General features: G+C 37.1%; 1 protein-coding gene across 1 annotated transcript in view; it reads left to right on the plus strand.

The window, feature by feature from the left end:
- Positions 1-21,705, plus strand: part of LOC108543476 (ankyrin repeat and sterile alpha motif domain-containing protein 1B-like) — a 520,103-nt gene that overhangs the window by 75,158 nt on the left and 423,240 nt on the right. The window contains 1 exon segment of the mRNA XM_017893958.1: positions 12,475-12,581. Coding sequence (XP_017749447.1) covers positions 12,475-12,581 — 107 coding nt within the window.

The raw sequence follows: 21,705 nt of genomic DNA on the forward strand, positions 1-21,705 counted from the left end.
TCCATTTATTTAGGTCCTGTATGATTTTTCCGAGCAATATTTAATTGGGTTTGACACATCTTTTGACAGTTTTATTCCTTAGAATTTCATAGTTTTGGTGCTGTTGTAAATTATGTTGGTTTTTATTTCAAATTCCAATTGTTTATTGTTAGTGTAGAGAAATACAGTTGATGTTTGTATATTGATCTTATGTCCTGCAACTTAGCTAAGCTCACTTATTATTTCTTGTAGTTTTTATGTAGGTCTTATAGGATTTTATACATAGAAAACCATGCCATGTGTGAATAGAAGCAAGAAGCACTTCTACTGCTTCCTTTACAGTATGAATGCATTTTATTTCTTTTTTGTAACTTACTGCACTAACTAGAACCTCCAGTACAATGTTGGGTAGAAGTGTTGAAAGTGGACATCCTTGCTGTGTTTCTAACCTTAACAGAAAAGCATTGAGTCTTTCACAACGTAGTATCGTAATAACTGTAGGCTGTTTATAAATGCCTTTTTATCAGGATTAAGAAATTTCTTTCTATTTTGCTGAGAGTTTTTATGATAAGTAGATGCTGGATTTTGTCAAATGATTTCTTGCATCTGCTGAGATGATTATATGGTTTTTCTTTATTAGTTAATCTGATGAATCACATTAATTGATTCTCCCATGTTTAAGAGACCTTGCATTATTGGGGTAAACCTCACTTAGCCATATTGTATTACCTCATATATATTGTTGGATACTATTTGCCAAAATTTTGTTAGAATTTTTACATCTATGTTTATGACAGACACTGATATATATGGTTTTCGTTTCTCATAATGTCTTGATCTGATTTTGGTACCAAAATAATGCTGGCTTCATAGAATAAGTTGGCAAGTATTCTCTCTCTTCAACTTTCTGGAAGAATTGCTATTATTTCTTCATTATATATTCGGTAGAATTTAACACTAGAGCCATTGAGGCCTGAAGTTTTGTTTTGTTTTGTATGAAGATTTTAACTGCAAATACAATTACTTCAATAGGTAGAGAGCTAGTCAGTTATGAATTTTTCTACTTGAGTGAGGTTTGGTACCTTGCTTCTTTCAATGAATTTGTCATTTCATCTAAATTGCTGAATTTACTAACAATTATTCATAACATTTCTTTATTATCCTCTTTATAGCCATAAAATCTCTTAGGCTGTCACTTCTCTCATTCCTGGTATTGATTACTTCTTTATTCTCCTTTATTTCCTGGTCAGCCTGAATAGAGATTTACCAGTTGGACTAATCAACTCAAAAAACAGCTTTTGTTTTCATTGATTTTTCTCTATTGACCTTTTGTTTCTTTTATTTCCCCTCTGATCTTTAATTTCCTTACTTCTGCTTATTTTTGTTGGAGTTAGCTTTCATCTTACTCTCATTTCTTAAAGTGAATTCTGAGGTAAATGATTTGAAATTCTTGTCGTTTCTAAGGTAGGCATTGTTCCTTACTAGTATAGTGGTGAGTATTTCTGCCTGTCTAATACAGGCATTTAGTACTATACGTTTATCTTCAAGTACCATTTTACCTGCATATCACAAATTTTGATTCACTCTGTTTTCATGATTAATCAGTTTAAAATATTTTCTGAATATATGGGAAACTATTCTAACTAAACTACAAACAAATGGAAACAGAAACCTCAAGATTAAAGGATATGAAATAGTGGTGACCAATGAATCTTTACAATAATTAAATCTAAAATGAAATGTATAAACCAACTGGGAGTGTGCCTAAGACTCTTTAAATAGGAGGAATACGCTATGAGGAAATTCTAGTAATCAACTAGGAAAATGTTTACTAAATGATTATCAGTAAAACCTAGGAACTGGTTGGGAATAAGGCAGATGGGTAAAGGAAAAGCACTCCAGAGATCACATGTGGTTGTAGTAAAAAGAGAACGAAGAAGGGAAAACATTCTGAGGGTCTAATTTTACTAGAGTATGAAGGATATAGAGCATTTTTGAGAGAGAAATAATTGGTAACTTATTTTCAAATAATCATAGAAAAGTATATATCTGATCATTACAGCAGGGAAAAATAAAGTAACCTTGAAAGGAATAGAGAAGTATCTCAGAGTCGCAAAGTTAAAAAGGGAAAAATAGAGTGAATAAGAATGTCACCAGAATACCAAAATGAAGAAAAGGAAAATGAGGAAACAACAATGTAAATAAATATTAACATAAAATAAGATGGAATGGTTAAAATCAAGCATGATTGTCATTACTCCAAATTGTATTTGCCCATTAAAATGTAAGCCGATAAAACTCCAGATTAAAAAATTACAGCTCCGGGCTATTTATGAGACACATTTTAAATGCTAATTTTTTAAAGTTAAAAATATTGGAATAGACACCAAAAACATGATCCATAAAAAAATTGATAAAAAATCCAACAAATGCCTAGTATCTGGTCTATGTAAAGAATTCTCAAAACTCAACAGTAGAAAAACAATCCAATGAAGAAAAGAGCAAAAGACATGATGGCCGGGCGCGGTGGCTCAAGCCTGTAATCCCAGCACTTTGGGAGGCCGAGACGGGCGGATCACGAGGTCAGGAGATCGAGACCATCCTGGCTAACACGGTGAAACCCCGTCTCTACTAAAATACAAAACTAGCCGGGCGAGGTGGCGGGCGCCTGTAGTCCCAGCTACTCGGGAGGCTGAGGCAGGAGAATGGCGGGAACCCGGGAGGCGGAGCTTGCAGTGAGCTGAGATCTGGCCACTGCACTCCAGTCCGGGCGACAGAGCGAGACTCCGCCTCAAAAAAAAAAAGACATGAACAGACGTTTTAACAAAAAGATACAGTCAATAAGATTTTGTTCAACATGATAAGCCATGAGGGAAATACAAATTAAAAACCACAATGAAATATCAGTACATACCTATCAGAATGACTACATAAAAAAATTGACAACACCAAATGCTAGTGAAGATGCAAAGAAACTGGATCATTTGTATGCTATTAATGGGAATGTAAAATGGCACAGCCACTCTGGAAGAGAATGGGTAAATGGTGTGGACATCCATATCATGGAATACTACTCAGAAACAAAAAAATAAGCTGCTGACACACTGAATAATTTGTATGGATTTCAGAGGAATTCTGCTGAATGAAAAATCCCAATTCCAAAAGGTTACACAGTATATGATTTTATTCATGTAACATTCTTGAAATGATAAAATGATACAGATGGACACAGATTAGTAGTTGCCAGGGGTCAAAAAATGGGAAAGGGAGGAAGAAGGCTATGGTCAGAAAAAAGTTCCAGGAGGGATTCTTACAATGGTGCTGTCGGTGTCTCGACTGTGATGACAGCCACATGATCTACTCATGTGATAGAATTGTACAGAACTAAACACACACACACACACACACACACAGAGTGCGTGTAAAACACAGGACATATAAACAGGGTCAGTGGATTTTTTTCAATGCCAATGACCTGGCTGTGATATTGTGATACGGTGCTAAAGTCATACAGGATGTCACAACTGGAGAAAACTGAATAAAATCTATGCAGAATCACTCTCTCTATTATTTCTTATAAATTCATGCAAATTGACAATTATTTCAAAATAAAAATCTTTAAAAAAAAGAAAATAAAAGGACGGATATCAGGCAAAGATATCCTAGAGATAGCAGGCAAAGAACTGAATAAACAGTGGTTCATCCACATTATGGACTATTATGTAGTTATTTTAAAAGTTTTAAATAACTAAAATAACTATTTTAACTTTTTAGAAATAACCAATAAATAATCAATTAAAACTCATTTACTTAGTAGAATTTTTTTTTTTTTTGACAGACTTGCTCTGTCACCCAGGCTAGGGTGCAGTAGTGTGATCTCAGCTCACTGCAACTCCACCTCCCGAGTTCAAGTGATTCTCCTCCCTCAGCCTCCAGAGCAGCTGGGACTACAGGTGCTTGCCACCATGCCTGGCTAATTTTTGTATTTTTAGTAGAGACAAGGTTTCACCATATTGGCTAGGCTGGTCTTGAATCCTGACCTTGTGATCCGCCTGCCTCGGCCTCCCAAAGTGCTGAGATTAGGCGTGAGCCACCACGCCCGGCCAGTAGAATTTTTATAAGATGTTAAATGAGCAAACTAAGGTTTAGAAAAGTGAGTGATATTATTTCATTTTGATGAAACCGTACCAAAAATACTCTCCCATATACATATATATCCGAACATATCTGCCTTTGTGTATGTGTTATTTGAAAATGGGTAAATATATGTGAATATATATACCAGTTTGTTAACATGAATAACCTTGCAGGGAGGATGGATGATGCAGATTGCAGGACAGGAATGGAGGAAGGAGTAACCAAGAAAACTAGAGAAGAAAAAAAACCCAGAGCACTAAAACTAGCAATATGTATGAAACAATCCCAATGTATATTTATATACAATTATGTATGTGCATTTTGTTCTTGTAAATTTAAAGAAATTTGAAGATTTGTTTTATTGTTATTTTATATCATCATTCAATAATTTTAAATCTACTGATACACTATATAAAATATATATATATAAATAACTGATTTAAAAGGTACAATTCAGTTGTTATTAGTATATTCACAGAGTTGTGCAACTGTCATCACAATTTTAAAACATTTTCATCACTCTAAAAAGAAACCCTAAATCCATTAATAGTCACTTTCCATAGTTCCCTTCTCCAGCCCTAGGAAACCCCTAATCTACATTCTGTCTCTATAGATTTGTCTGTTCTTGACCTTTTATTTAAACAGAATTATACAATATATAGTCTCTTATAACTAGCTTTTTTTTTTCACTTGGCATGATGTTTTCAAGGTTTGTGAAATTTGCAGCATATATCAGCACTTCATTTATTTTTATTGTCAAGTAATATTCAATTGTATGGATGCATCACATTGTATTTATCTTCTCAAGGGTGTAGCCTTGGCCATCTGCACAGTTTTGGGATAGCAGTGGTTATACCAGGGCTCTCTTTGTCTCTTTTCCTAATCTTTCTGTTGTCTGTCTCATTTGATATCACATCCAGATATTAGACTCCAGTAATTGCCTGCTGATTGTTCTATTGTTTTTGACAATCCATCAGCTATAAATTGCTCCAGAGTCTGCTCCAATTAAATTTGGGAAGGAGGAATTTTTGAAGCTAGTATTTGAAGTTTCTTTTGACCTCAACAGGGCTCTTCTTAACTGTCTTTCTCTGTTTCTCTAAAATTAGCTAACCTACCATTTAGCTTATTTCTCTACTCTAGCTGTTAGTCACTTTTTGATTGTTTGTCACCAAAATATCTCCATTGGGTTTTGGGGGGGGGGGGGTTTTTTTTGTTTTGGTTTGTTTTGTTTTTTTACAGATAGGGTCTTGCTGTGTTACCCAGGATGGAGTGCAGTGGTGCAAATCATAGCTCACTGCAGCCTTGGGGTCCACCCATCTCAACCTCCTGAGTAGCTGGGATGATAGGTACATGCCATCATCTCTGGCTACTTTTTAATTGTTAGTGGAGATGGAGGGCTTGCTATGTTGCCCAAACTGGTCTCAAATTCAAGTGATCTTCTCACCTCAGCCTACCAAATTGCTGGGATTACAGGAATGAGCCACTGTGTAATCTCCATTGATTTTGATGACACGTTTAGGTTTAAACTTCCTCACACTCTGTGTCAAATAAACTCAGTTTCATAAACAAATGGAAAAACATTCTGTGCTCATGGATTGAAAGAATCGATATGGTTAAAATGACCATACTTCCCAAAGCAATCTACAGATTCAATGCTATTCCTATCAAACTACCAACATCAGTTTTCACAGAACTAGAAAAAACTTTTCTGAAATTCATGTTGAATCAAAAAGAGCCTGAATAGCCAAAGCAATCCTAAACAAAAAGAACAAAGCCAGAGGCATCGCATTGCCTGACTTTAAACTATACTATAAGGCTACAATAAACAAAATGGCATCGTACTGGTACAAACACAGACACATAGACCAATGGAAGAGAATAGAGAACCCAGCTGTAAAGCCACATACCTACATCTACCTGATATTTGACAAATCAACAAAAATAAGCAATGAGGAAAGGACTCCCTATACAACAAATTGTGCTGGGATAGCTGGCTAGCGATATGCAGAAGAATGAAACTGGACACCTACCTTTCACCATATATAAGAACTACCTCAAGATGGATTCAAGATTTAAATATAAGACCTCAAACTATAAGAATCCTAGAAGAGGCCGGGCATGGTGGCTCATGCCTGTAATCCCAGCATTTTGGGAGGCCGAGGTGGGCAAATCACGAGGTCAGGAGATCGAGACCATCCTGGCTAACACGGTGAAACCCCGTCTCTACTAAAAATACAAAAAAAAAAAAAAAAAATAGCCTAGCATGGTGGTGAGTGCCTATAGTCCCATCTACTCAGGAGGCTGAGACAGGAGAATGGCATGAACCCAGGAGACAGAGATTGTAGTGAGCCGAGATAGCACCACTGCACTCCAGCCTGGGTGACAGAGCAAGACTCCATCTCAAAAAAAAAGAAAGAATCTTAGAAGAAAACCTAGAAAACACCATTCTGGACATTGGCCTTGGGGAAGAATTTATGACTAAATCCTCAAAAGCAATTGCAACAAAAACAAAAATTGATAAGTGGGACCTAACTAAATTAAAGAGCTTCTGTACAGCAAAAGAAACTATCAACAGAATTAAAAGACAACCTACAGAATGTACAGAATGGGAGAAAATATTTACAAACTATACTTCCAACAAATATCTAATATCCAGAATCTATAAGGAACTTAATTGAACAAATAAAAATAAATAACCACATTAAAAATGGGCAAAAGACATGAACAGACACTTCTCAAAAGAAGACATACAAGTGGCCAAAAAACATACGAAACAATGCTCAACATCACTGATCATCAGAGAAGTGCAAATCAAAGACACAATGAGATACCATTTCTCACCAGTCAGAATGGCTATTACTAAGAGATATAATAGCTGCTGGCGAGGCTGCAGAAAAAAGGGATGCTTATGCACTGTTGGTGAGAATGTCAATTAGTTCAGCCTCTGTGGAAAGCAGTTTGGAGATTTCTCAAAGAACTTAAAACAAACTACCATTTGACCCAGCAGTCCCATTACTGGGTCTATATCCAAAAGAAAATAAATCATTCTGCCAAAAAGATATCTGTGCTAATATGTTCATCGCAGTACTATTCACAATAACAAAGACATGGCATCAACCAGGGTACTCATCAATGGTGGACTGGATAAAGAAAACATGGTACATATATTCCATTGAATACTATGCATCCATTAAAAAAGAAAAAAAATTATATCGTTTTCAGCAGCATAGATGCAGCCGGAGACCATTATTCTAAGGAAATAAATGCAGGAACAGAAAACCAAATGCTGTATGTTCTCACTTATAAGTGGGAGCTAAATATTGGGTATTCATGGACATGAAGAAGACATCAGTAGAAACTGGGCACTACTGGAGTAGGGAAGGATGGAGGGGGACAAGGTAAGAAAAACTATTGGGTACTATGCTGAGCATCTGGGTGACAGGATCATTCATGCCCCAAACCTTAACATCACATAACATACCCAGGTGGCAAACCTGAACATGTACTCCTAAATCCAAAATAAGAATTAAAAACAAACAAATAAGTCAACCTCTTGGGGGAAAGCTTTAGAGCTTTCTATTCTTATAAACTGACTCTCCCTTTAAGCAAAATCTTTGAGCCGATCTTCCACGCAAGGGGCAGGAATGATAGCCTCTGGTCTTCTTAGTTTACCTTTCTGGGCATGGAACCTCTATCCTATATGTAAGCAGTCGAGGGCAGTCAAGATCCCAATATTTTTGGCCTGACCCAGCTGGGATGAACTTTCCACTCTATGAATGGGGTCTGGGTGGAAGAAGGGAGCCCCTGACCTCTCAGCCACACTCACCAGGAATTGAACCTCTACAACTTAGATTTAGAGGAAATTGGAAATGTCGGCCTGCCTCTTTTGACGAGATCCCATGCCTCTTGGTTGGGATTTGAGGAGAAGGGAAGCCCTTTCTCTTGAATACTTTCAACCAAAGTGGAGCATCTATGGAGATGAGTTGCAGGGGAAGGAGGGGCCAGAGGAAGCCATGGCTCAAGTGCTACAGAATCTCAGAATCTCTGTTCTTACCAAGTTTTAGTGTCTGTTTTGGAATAAACATTTTACATAATATGCTCTTAGGACACTTTGCAAAGATTTTGATGGTTGGTTTTGTTGGCATTGTTTTCGGTTTTGTTTGTGGAGGGTTTTTTTATTGTTTGTTTATAATTTTCAACAGTTAAGTTTTTTGACTGGGGCTTGGACCTGTGGAGCTCCTCACACTGCCATTATGGGAGTAAAACCCCTAGAATTATTATTTTTTAAAAGACTGTGACAACGAAAATTCCTGTTTTCACCACATACTCTGAGCTTCACTTTCCCTATGGTAAATGGGGATAATAATTCACACCACACTGCCTAGGACATGGTAGCCTGGAATAATGGTCAGTTTCTTCTTTCCCTCCTCTTGTCTCGCTTTTGGAATTAAAGACATTCTAGTTGAATAAAGGTTCCTGCCTAATTAGTGTGTTGTTATGCTTTAAGAATTTTAAGACTCCATAAAAGTATTTTAGGTAAAGCGAGCAATATATTTAAACACTATTACATAGTGATCTTCAGACCTGAACCAAGATTCTTTTAGAGGTTTGACTGATGAGAAAAATACTTTAACAAAACCACAAACAAACAACATGACTCAGGGTCTTTTTTTTTCCCTTCTTCCCTCTTTTTTATACCTCCCTCTACCCCATCCTCTCCCAGCTCATCCTCCATGTATTATTTTGTCAACATATAAAATTATTGAATAAAATTGAAGGATTGAATAGCTAAAAGAATAAAATTCAGGCAGTCTATATAAACTTTGTAAAGCAGTTCATAACCAGTATTTTCTCTGAGTTGTGTTCTTATATAGCAGTCTGAACCTTGAAATAACCCCCACCACAAATATACTCTCTTTTGTAATATATAATTTTATTTATTTTTATTGATCTAAGGGGTACAAGTACAGATTTGTTACATGGATATATCCATAGTGGTGAGGTCTGGGCTTTTAGTGTACCCACCACCAAAATAGTGTACACTGTACCCATTATGTAATCTCACATCCCTCACCCTTCTCCCACTCTCCCCCTTTCTGAGTCTGCGGTATCTATTAGTCCGCTCTCTATGTCTGCGCACACACACATTCTTTCTCTCCTCTCCCTCTGTACCTCTCTCTATATTAAGAAGTGAGAATCTCAAGAAAGCCATTTCCAATATCATTTATTCATTTAGTTACTCATGCATTTATTTAATAAAGTTTATTTAATAAGTAGGATGTGTATGGTGCTCTGCCAGGTACTTGGCCCCTGGTTTGCATTTTAAGAGATGAAACAGGTTTGAAGAGTTGGCCAATCAGCATGTGCCTTGCCAAGCCAAAATGTTATTGTCATGTTTGCTCAATTTCTATGTACTATACTCAACTGTTTATAATTTAAAATGACCAGGAGGAGCACTGTGGCTGTGATCCTAGGAGAAGCTATAATTGAGACTTTCCTTTTTTTCCCCCTTGTAACAGCTTTAGAGCTGGCCAGGGACAAATGGCATCTTGTTTTTAGCTTCTCCTACAGGTAATGTTGAGCAGCTAGAATCTATAAAGATTGATTCATAGACTACTACAAACTCTTTGATCTTCTTAAAAAATCCAGGACCAATCAGCAACAAAACATAATCAAGTACGATGCAGTCCACCCAGGGCTGCTTATTCAAAAAGAGGATGAGGATGATGAGCTAAAAGACAGACCTGAAAAAAATCTATTTAAAAAACAAGTTATCTTCTTTTAAATAAATAATGTAGAGACTTGGGATAAAGTTAAAACTTTTTTTAAATTTGACAATAGAAGAATTTTTTGTACTTTGGATTGTGAAATTACATTATTTTGTTTAGCAGGTATGTACTGAATCTTTACTATGTGCAATATTAGCAAAGCATATTGCCTGCTTTCAAGAAGTAAGTCAGACACAAACAACTAAAATTGAAGGCAGAAAATACCTGTTACAATAGAGGGCCTAAAAATGCCATTTAAGACAGAGAAGAAAGAGATTTATTCCTGGTAGAAGACTAGAAGAGGTTTCATAATGGAAATAGCATCTGATTCAAAGCCAACAAATGGACAGAAATGTGGGGACATAATAAAACCAACCAAAGCACATTATGGGGTGCCTTTAGAGACTGGCAAGTAATCCTGACTGGCTAGAGCAGTGAAAAAGGGGAAATAAAGTTAGATGAACTGCAGTCAATCATGAAGACCCCAAAATGTCATCAGAGGAGCTGGGAGTTGATTTTGAAGACAACAGAAAACCACAGAAGGGTTTTGAAACAGGGAGTAGTAATCAAAACTGTGTCTTGAAGGGATTATTCTGATAGCATGCATAAAATTAATTTTTTTCAATATTAGAGGTAGAAAGACCAATATAGAAGTCATTGTTCCGCTAGGCTAGGTGTGCCTGAACTATGAGGACAAAATCAATGTAGGCGGCAGTTCTATAAACGTAAAACAGGAAATAGAATCAAGGGAATGGATCACACTGGGAAGAGGGGTGATAGAACTTGGGGACTGATTTCAGTAGTGAAAGAGAAGTAGAAGGTGTTTTAAGGTTTAATGTCTGTGTGCCAGGAAAGTTGACAATGCCTTTAAAAAGAGAAAAGAAACAGAAAAAGATGAGGTTTGAGGAAAAAAGAAAAGTGATGTTTTATTTATTCAATAAATTTGTATTAGGCACTTACTACGTGCCAGGCAGCTGCTCTTGGGGGATGAGAGAGTTGTCTTTAAATTTTAAAGCTCTTTATGTGGAAGAGGCACCGTTCTCAATCTGTGCTTCTCCAAAGGCAGAGCTGGAGCAGTGAGTAGAAGCAAGGTAGGAAGTGAAATATCTTTCTAATAAATTGAGGCTTCGTGAGAAGTAGTAAGAGCTCTGTTATAGGCAGTATTCAAGTAGAAGCTGGAAGATATTCTTCTAGGAACATTTTAGCCAGGGATGCCTCCTTTAGGAAAAGGGTTAGACTAACCTTTCTGCAACTTCTCTCCCAATCTTAAGAGTCTGTTTCTTCTGATGATCTAGTCCTGTGGGTTCTATTCTTAATCCCTGGTTTCTCCCAATTGTTAAATAAATTACCAAGTCTATCTGCCATTCAGTGAAACTCACACATTTACATCTGTTATTCTTGAATTATTTTGGGTTAGGGCTCATCTTCTTTATTAAAAAAAAATTATACCCTGTTAATGTTACCTTTATAGCTAATTTAGAATGGTAACCCTGGTAGATTGGGTTATAAATATCAAAGGGGAAAAAGGATTTCTTGTGCCTAATAATACTTTTGTTTGGAAGAAACCATGCAAACAAGAAATAAATTATCTTGACTTCAAGATTGCGATGCAGTTTCTGTGTTTTGCAGTATTTCAAAAAAGAAAAAAATATATCTCTCGGAGAGGCTTATTTTGCTATAGCATGGTAAAGAAACAGAATAATTATTCTCCAAACACTGCAAAGCTTCAGATCAGAAACGTTTTATCTGTGCTGCATTTAAAAAAGAAGAAGAAAAGACAGGAAAGAAAGGAAAAGGAAAAAGGGAACCTGTCGTGAGCTCTGTTACAAGCTATAGTTCAAGCTTCGCGTTTCCTGGTGTCTTTTGAAACGTAAAATTCCACAACAAATAGCTCTGTAACGTATAACCAGTATGAAGATTCAATTCAGATTTAAGCACTTTGGTTTGCTTTTGAATCTTGCTATTTTCTGCATTTGTTTTGACTGCTCTCATCATTCAAGATTGACGCTTGGATGGGTGTGTAGGAGGAAGCAGCAGCAGCAGGCTTACAGCTTGCAGACAAAAAAAATCTGCCTTATCTGATGGCTATTATTGAAAATGCGAGGTGTAGCCTGGGCTGGGTAATGAAGGGGAGCGAGCGAGGGGGAGCAAGGAGCATGGAGCTGCATACTGATGAGTGTAGGAGTACTTGATAAAAAAGAATTCTGGCTGCCGGCCGTGCATTGCTCATTGTGGAGTACTCCAACAATCACATAGAACGCAGACCAGCCCAAGCTGACAGCTTGATATGCCTTCTTCTGCTGCCTGGTTTTGGGGGCTGTATGACGTACTGGTCGGTAGTAAAGATTAATATGTAAGAAATGTGGAGCTAGGATCAAGTCATACTCCACAGCCTGCCTGACAAACTATGTTTTACTTCTGACTTTGCTCTCTCGCTGAGAACATTAATCTGTCAAGCTGGCGGGCTCCTTTGATAGCAACTTTCCCAGGGGCATGATGTGGCAATGCCACCTCTCAGCCCAGGACTACCGCTATTACCCCGTGGACGGCTACTCCCTGCTTAAACGCTTCCCTCTTCATCCTCTTACAGGACCCAGATGCCCTGTCCAAACAGTGGGACAATGGTTGGAAAGCATTGGGCTACCTCAGTACGAGAACCACCTGATGGCTAATGGATTTGACAATGTGCAGTTTATGGTAAGACGCTCTCTGTGTCCACGGAGCTGCCTTTTGTCTGTCTTTGCTTCTTATGTGTCTTACATGGCTCAGAGGCAGCCTGATTTGCACCAAAATCGGTCAGATTTATGTATGTAACTGCATTGGAAAATTGGATGCCCTTAGGACTGAACTTACTGTGTACATATAGACTCTTGCTAAAAAATGAGATCTATATGTATCCATATACATATATGTTATATGAATGAACTGGTAAGAGTACTATTTATAGGCAGTGAAAGAAGATTAATACTGATATTCTCCCTGTCATTCTTTGTATGATTTTTTTATAAATTTGTAATCTTAGAATACTTGGATTATATCACTCTTCAGCTAATTCTTGATTATTATATTATTTCACTTGAGCATCAGCATTTAGTGGTTAATGAGACAATTTGCTGTGTTTATGGTGTGAAGATCATTTCTTTTCCTGATAATTGTTCAATAAGCAGTTTAAATCATTAGCAAATTGCTTCAGATGGTCATTTATGGAGAGCGTTTACTTCCACATGCTGATTGAAGAACGATGAAGTATTGTTTATTACTTTAGACGGAAAATAAACACTTTGGTTATTTAGCTGTCAATATTTAGAAAGAGAGGTTGGTGGACTAAGTATAGTCATGTACTTCTGAATTCTGCTCTACATGCAGTCTAAACCTGGCATGTGCTAAGTTTCCACCGTTTTGCATATAGGTGAGGAAGGAGGATGGGGAACCGTGCAAACCAACAATTCAGCTTTCTAATCATTCCCATACCTCCCCCGGTGCTCATCAGTTCCCCTTGTTAAGCTACGTCACAGCTCTATTACCTTTCCTTTATTTTAAGTACCCATCTGACATATCACTGATCCCTAAATTTAGAGAGACCTACATAACACGGGCATGTAGCACACAAATGACTTGTGGAACTAAGTAATAGCCCTGCCTAAATAAAATAATAGGGCTGACACCTGCAGCTTACTAGTACCAGAAATGATAACACAATAGTGAGAGCTGGTTAGATTTTTTGATTTCTATCTTAGACTACTTTTCTCTGAGGTTGACTTGAGTATTATAGATTGGAAGATTATTAACATTATTTGACTTCTGCTCCTTCTCCAAAAGTATGTATGCCCAAGAGTTTTTAAAAATAAAAGACATAAATATAGTAAGATATATGAGCTCTAAGTAATTATATGCACAGAATGCTTTATGAGTGATTTGTTGGTTTTTTTATACTGAGATATGCAGCTACTGTTATTTTTCTTGTGTTTATCAAGTACTATCACTGGTTATATAGACAAGATATTTGGGTATTGAAATGGAAAAAAGTGAAAGTTCTTCAATTGCTATGAAAGTCTTAGAACACTGAGCAGATTTAGGACAGACTTAAGACACTAAACAGATGGCATTAAGAATTAGAGGAACTATCAAACAGAATTGAAGTCTTTTTATTATTATTTATGTTTACTGTACATTTCAATATCTTAATTATTTCTCCCTATGTCTACTTGAAATAAGGGTTTCTCATTCCCACCCTTCAAATCCTTGTCCAAATTTATTCTGGTCCCATGAGAAGTTAGGTCTTTGGATTTCCTGGATCATTTGGCCACGCTGAAAGACTTTAATTCCGCTTATTTTTCCTCCGAATGTTAAACACTTATGAGCAAATATAATACCTTTTTGAAAGCCTCGAACTTAAAGGTTAATCAAACAGGTTTCAAATAAGCATTCAAAGAGAGATTGTAAAAATTATTCATGAATGAATCATGTATAAGCCTTCAAAATTTATATGGAAGGCAAAATCCTGGGTATATGTGATGTAACCAAGGGCTAATCATAGATTATATTCTTTACTTGTTTAATTCAAAGTATTTGGTATAATTTTCTAGAAAATAAGAAAATATTATTAATTTAGATGGACCAATCAAATACTTTCTTCATGAGACAGAATTATCTTTTAAAAAAACTTTGAATTGCCATTTAGAGGAGTTCATTAATTATGAAAATGAAGCAAATCATGAAGTGGTATAATCAATTAGTGCTTTACATGCTGTTATACACCATTTATTTGCTACTAGTATCATAAGCGATTAATTTCTACCTTTATAAAAATTATTTATTGATCTACATAATCTAATTTATGTAATTGCAAACTTAGTTAAATACATGAATATGATTGGCTTGCTGTAAGAAACATATTTCTTTAATGTGGTGAAAAATCTGTTAGACTTACTTAGTTTCCACTCAGTATCATATTCTAGCTTTTGTTTTTCTTGAAGCACATTCTGACCTGCATTTATTCCTCCGGTTGCCTAAGCAACAAGCACCACACTCCTATTAACTATGAAGTAGTGCAGGTCTTATTAGCGTTTTTGAACAAGACAGTAGAAATCAAAAGGATATAATTAATGTTGGTTGAAACATCATAGTGCATCCATGCATAGATGTACTTTATTTAGGAAATATTTTCAGAAGTTAATTTTTTATTCAATCAAGAATCCATTAATGAATGCGAATTTAAAATGTCCATATAAGTAACTTAAAGTATTTATTGAAAACTTTAAAAATTATTTGCTAAATTTGTTCTAAATATATACTCTCACACATTAATGCAATACATGGATGATTTATCTCCATGGCTATGATTATCTTTAATAAGGACTATTTTCACCAATGTCCAGATATGGTTAGAAAAGAAAGACCCCAGTTGTTTTTTGTTTTTTGGTATTTGTTTTTTTTTTTTTTTAGAGGGAGTCTCACTTTGTTACCCAGACTGGAGTGCAGTGGTGTGATCTCAGCTCCCTGCAGCCTCCATCTTTCCAGTTCAAGCGATTCTCCTGCCTCAGCCTCCCATGTAGGTGGGATTACAGGTGTGCACCACCACACCTAGCTAATTTTTGTAATTTTAGTAGAGACAGGGTTTCACCATGTCGACCAGGCTGGTCTAGAACTCCTGATCTCAAATGATCTGCCTGCCTAGGCCTCCTAAAGTGCTGGGATTACAGGCGTGAGCCACCACACCTGGCCCCCCAGTTGTTTTTAAATGTTTATTGATTATTGCTCCTCCTTCAGGCTGATATTTATTCTTGATTTTACTGATGTGTGATTTTTTTTCCCTGTATCTTAAAGACAAAATTTCAAACTTTTCCTTTATGTATTTCATTTTGGTCTTCATTTTGGTTTGTAGAATAGTTATGCACACAGTTTAGATCTTTCTGTGTCCTTAAAAATGTAAAATAAATAGAAATTTGTACAATCAATGAATAGTTTCAAAAGTACATCGGGTCACCTAAGACTTTAGGAGAGTCACATCTATGTTAAAACCAAAAGCCACTTCACAACAGAATTTTTTGTCTGAAAATCTGCCCAGATCCCACCTACCTGTTCATCCCCTCAGAAGTCAAATATCACCACCTCCCTCATGCTTGGCAAAGCCTACCTGATACTCACTAACCTCTGGGAATGCTGCCATGCCCTCTGACATTTCACTCACTTCCCCTGAGTTTGCAACATGGAGAATGTGTCTAAGTTTCAACATTTTTTTTCACCAAGGAGTTTAGGTATGAAGTGATTACTATACAAAACGTGCATGCTTATTTATTTCCTTGTTATATTTGTCTCTACCATCATATTTATTTTTCAAAGTCTAAAGACTGCTTCCTAAATTTTAAGTCCCAAAAAATCTATTCTTATCTTAATAACTTTGCTCATCTGTATTCTCTACCCACTCCTCCTGGACAGACATTTCCTTTCCTTCCCTGCTGTCTTTTATCCTCAAAGGTATAACTCAATTCCTGCCTGATTTAGGTAGCTTTCTTTAATGGTTGCAGTACAGAACAGCCTCTTTTCTTCTGAACTCACGCAGTGGTTACATTTGACATGAAAAAAATACATTTGGCATGCCATTATTCTCTCTCTAGAATTAGGAGTTAAGTTTTCACTTGTATGTATCTTGTCTCCCCAATTAGACTGGAAGCTTCTCAAGTCCAAGTTCTGTGTATTCAGTTTCCTTGCTTTCCTCACAAGTCCCAGCATAATGCCGTGTGCATAGAAATCAGCCTGTAAAAACCGAAAGCACAACAGATTGTTGTAGGTGGACCTCCAGTCTCATTTTTAAACTGGAAGCCTTATTTTGCCAATGGGAACATGGACCATTAGTACCCTTCACTCATTCATGCAAAAAACACTCCTTAGACATCATTTATGTGCCAGAGACAGTGTTAAGTACTAGGGATGTGACAGTGAATAAGACATGATCCTTACCCTCAAGAAGAGTACAGTATTTCCCTTAGACCTATATTATTTGCATGCACATCACACATACACACATTTCTTCATGCACACATGGGTGCACACACACTACACCAAAGGGATCTTGCCCCTCATTCTTCACATAATCACCATCACTCAACATATGTATTTACTAGCAGTTGGTTTGTCAGCAAAAAATTACAGTAGATAATAGAAGAGGTAAAATCTAACATAGCTTGAAATAAAGGAAGATGAATATACTGATGATATCAAAACACTGGCAGTGTTATGGTAGATTCATAGCCTGAAGACTGTATTAAGAAGTTTATATTACTTGGAGGAGGGCTGATCCATAACCTCACCATGATAACTAGCTGACAGTTATATTTGTAAACTCTAATCAAAACGGGGAAGAATGAAATTATTACCAACTCAGTTTTTAAAGCACCTCCTGTGTTTCCAACAATTGCCAACTAGATTGACTTGGAATGCTTTGACCCTTATTAAAATGTTCAAAATGCAGCCTTTACAGAATAAGAAATAACAATAATACTGATGGCCCGACATGAATTGGCATTTTTGTACACTTGGGTGGATAGCATTCATAAAGGACTTGCTGAAGGTTAAAGTGAGTGGTGCCTATTAGACACTGAAGTGGAATCACAGAGCTCTTGGAGTCATCCATTTGAACAAAACATTTGTGCACGATAGAGCTCATACATATTTAATTAAAACATTTTTTCCCATTGCTGTGGTGCATTTTACACGTTAATGGACTTACATCTCTTTTCCACTTTTACATAACTTTTCTATAATGAAAACATCATTTGCAGTTGGCCTGAAAAAGTGACCTTTTAAGTATTTTAGTAGCATATTGTGATCCAAATAAGAAGTTAAACTTGTGAAGTAGAAAAATTAATTGTCCTTAAAGGGTGAGACTAGTAACCACCCCACCCCCGCCGCCCCGTAATAATTTCTTGTTCCAATATTGGTTAGGAAAATGTTGTGAACTTACTGAGATTTAAAGATACAAGAGAAAAATACTTGCCAAATTTCCTATACCTTCTTATTTCTCAAAGAGTCTAGGCTCAGAGTTGAGTGGATGGCCTTATGTTGAAAGTACAGCTATAGTTTTCTAAAGTAATTTAGGCCAATAGTTACAAACCCACTTTTGAAAGAAAAAAAAAAATTACCTTTTCAACTGCCGGAATTTAAAAATCTGTTGGTATCTAAAAGTCAAAGCCAAGAGGGAGTTATTCTTTATCTGGACAACAGCTTAATTACAAATATAATAGGCACAGCCTTATAGTGGTGTGAGATAGAACCAAAGTAAGACTTCTCATTTCCACTATCTTGTTTCTCTATGATTCAGTTTACTCATCTGTAAAATCAATCTAATGAGGGGTCTAGAAGAAATGTTCTTTTCAATTGTTATTTAATATTTTGAGCTCTTTAAAGAGACAAGTACAATATTGGTACTGGCAGAGCTACTAATTGTTCTTGTGTATCCCATTAGCCTTGCACGAATACTGATTGCTTGTGCAGCAGAAAGTCAGAAATGAGGGCATGTGCAGGGATGGCCATCTTGGAAGAATGGATTTCTGAAAAAAAAAAAAAATTAGCCATGATTCAAATCTTGTGTTAAAAATGAGCCTTTTCCTCCTTCTGGAAGTTACTCTGATTAAATTTTTAAGCACTAAAATATGCTGCCCCATTTTCTAATAATGCAGTATATAACTCCCATTACTAACTAATGCTCACATGAATAGGCCTTTAATTTAGTCATGCAGCATATTTGCATAATTTGATCTCCAGTATTACTTCAAATGACCAGATATTTGAGATGAGAAATTTTCCTCATGAATCAGAAAAGTTACCAAAGCTGCTGAATTACAGCCTAATTTTAAGAAATCCAGCCACAGTCATATTTCTATTCTTCTTTAAAAAGATATATCTCTCAAACAAGTGTTCAGTGGCAGTGACCTCCATTTTCTCACTTCCAACCACTTCTTAACCCTATAATCCAGCTTGTTTCTCAACTTTTCTGCTGAAATTGGTCTCTTTTAAGTCAGCTCTGATCTGCTTCTTACCAGTTCCCTGCCCCCTACTTGTTTTTCCACTTTTCTTCTCTTAGCTCTCTTTACAATATCTGATTTTCACTATCCACTCCTTCTTATTTACTCTCTGTTTGTGTTTCATGACATTAGACTCCCCTTTGCAATCACCCTTGTTGTTCTACTTCTCCTCATGCCTCCAAACAAGAGTGGTGCTCTACGTCTTTCCATTCCTCAGGGAGATCCCTGGTTCTCATACATCCATATCTGTTCCCCATGTTTCACCTCTTTCTACCTGGTTGCCAGCGCTGTCCAGCTACTCAATAGACATTTCCAGATGCAAAGAGCATTTAGCACAGACCTGGCATAGAATAAATGTCCAGTAAATGTTAACTATCCTATAGCCAGAGTGATCTTTCTAGAGCACACATTTGCTTTAGCACTACTCTACTTAAAATCCTTCACAGGTTCTCAGTTACCTATGGGAGAGATTATAGGGCATTGCTAAAATCCTTAATATGACTTTCATATTTAGGATCCTTAATGACCTGGCCCAAACTTATTTCCAGCCTTATCTTTCACCGGTTCCTCTTTTTGCAATAGAGAACTGCATATTTTTCTTTCATTGCCTGGCTTTGCACATGCTACTGTCTCTGCCAAGAATGATCTTCCTTTCCCTCTTAACTCCGTTTTATCCTTTAGCTCTAAGCGTACTTGTCACTTTTTTTAGCTCTCAGTTCTTTTCTCAACCTCCAAGTATGGGTTAGGAACTCTCCTTCTATCGTACCCTTTTGAAAAACTTATCTTACAGGGGGTACATTACCTCTTTACTTGTCCATCTATCCCCACCACTTCTGCCATATATAAACACTAGAACAGGGGCCAGCAAACTTTTTCTGTAAAGGGCCAGATGGTAAATATTTTAGGCTTTGCAAGCCACATGGTCTCTATTGCAACTACACAACTCAGCTATTGTAGCATGAAAGCAGCCATAGCCAAGTACATAGATGAATGGGCGTGGGCATGTTCCAATAAAACTTTATTTACAAAAACAGGCAGATCTGGTCAATGGGTCATAACTTGCTGACCCTACTCTCAATTTTGAGTTCCTTATGAGTTAGATATATGCTTTTATCCCCTGTATCTCCAGGCACAGCCCATAGTTTACACACATAGACACAGGAAATGTTTAATGAGAGGAAGAAGAAAGCAGATACCGAGGGAGGACAGAAGGAAAAGAAAGAAGGCAGGAGAAAGAGAGTGAGGAGATCAGGCAGGTGGCTACATGAAGGGTTTCTGAAGGCCTGTTTAGTTTAAAGAGAACCCAGCCAATAGCTGAGGCTGGTCAGAGCACAATCCAGCCTTCAGGAGTCTAACGAGAGCTAGGGAGGGTGTTTTTGCTTTCGCCAAGCCAAATGGGGTATATTTTCAGCAAGGGAATTGCACAGGCACAGGAACTAGAAAAACACAGCTGCAAAGGAAGCCTGTTGTTCCCTATGTTTGGAATTCCTTCTTCTTCCTTCACCTAATTGTGTATCATTGTTCATGAATCAGCTTAAGCATCACTTCCTCCAGGAAGTATTCCCCAACACTATCCTGCCGTCTGGCTGGCGTAACTGTCCCTTCTCTGTGCACCCACGGTGCTCTGTTCTTAGCTCTATGCTAGTCCTTATTATATCGCGTCGCAGTTCTTTTATCTGTTCAGATGTCTGCTTCCCCATCCCCCCAACAGAAAGTAAATTCCTTAAAGGCAGAGATTGGGTCTTGTTTATCTTTCTATTCCTAAAGCCTACCACAGAGCTTGGCATATAGTAGCTTCTTAATAAATATTGATCAAATGGAATTTTTAAGTTCTATGTAGTTCCATATAAATTATCCCATATAGTTATCACTAATACCATCAGTATTAGTATACTTACAATTAGAAATAAAGAGGATGAAACTCAACAAGGTTAAAAAAAATTGCTAGCAGAGCCTAGATTTCAAAACCAAACCTCTGTAACCTAAAAGTCCCTGCTGAATTCAGTAAAAGGACAGAATTTCACCGTTTCTCCCTTCACTTATTCAGCAATTGTTTCTTGAGCCACTGTTCTACTGCAGGCACTAAACAAGATACTAGCCCTGCCCTCAAAGCACTCCCAGTTTGTCATACTTCTGGTCCTTTGAGGGACTTTATCTTACTTCTTATCTTCTCACTTGCTTGCTCTGCTTCTCAGGAGGACGTCTATTTTAACCAGACAAGAATGCTCACTGCCAAATAAATATATGCCTTCACTTTTGTTTACAATTTCCCTCCTACCTAACATAGCCTATGTCCTCCCAATTGCCAATCACAGAAGACCTACCTCAAGGTCCTGGACCCTCCCCTTGCTCCAGAGAGCCTTCCGCTACTGACCTGGAACTTGCTCACCTCTCCAGCCTTATCTTTCACTGCTCTTAAGCTCTGGCCATGTTGGATTACTTACAGTTCTACAACAGTGCCACACCTACTCAGACATCCACGTCTTTGCATATACTGCCTCATATAAACAGTGTTCTCTGCCCAGAACACTTGCTTCTTGCACTCATTCTTGCACTCTTACTTCAAAAATCTGGCTTAGGAGTCCCTGCTGAGGAGCCTTAAACAAACCTTTGGTAATGCTCAATTGTCCTTCACTGTCCTCCCATGACACCCTGTGCATACTTCTCTTGGAGCAGGCTTATTACATGGAATTGAAGCATCTGCTTCTTTTCCAAACTCCTTCCCCTGAAACAAAGAGCAGTGCCCTGTTCAATGTTGTTTCCCAGTTACTAGCACATAGTAGATCTTCATATCAGTT

This window comes from Rhinopithecus bieti, unplaced genomic scaffold (assembly GCF_001698545.2).
Source record: "Rhinopithecus bieti isolate Rb0 unplaced genomic scaffold, ASM169854v2 scaffold_23405, whole genome shotgun sequence".
Classification (NCBI taxonomy): Eukaryota; Metazoa; Chordata; class Mammalia; order Primates; family Cercopithecidae; genus Rhinopithecus; species Rhinopithecus bieti.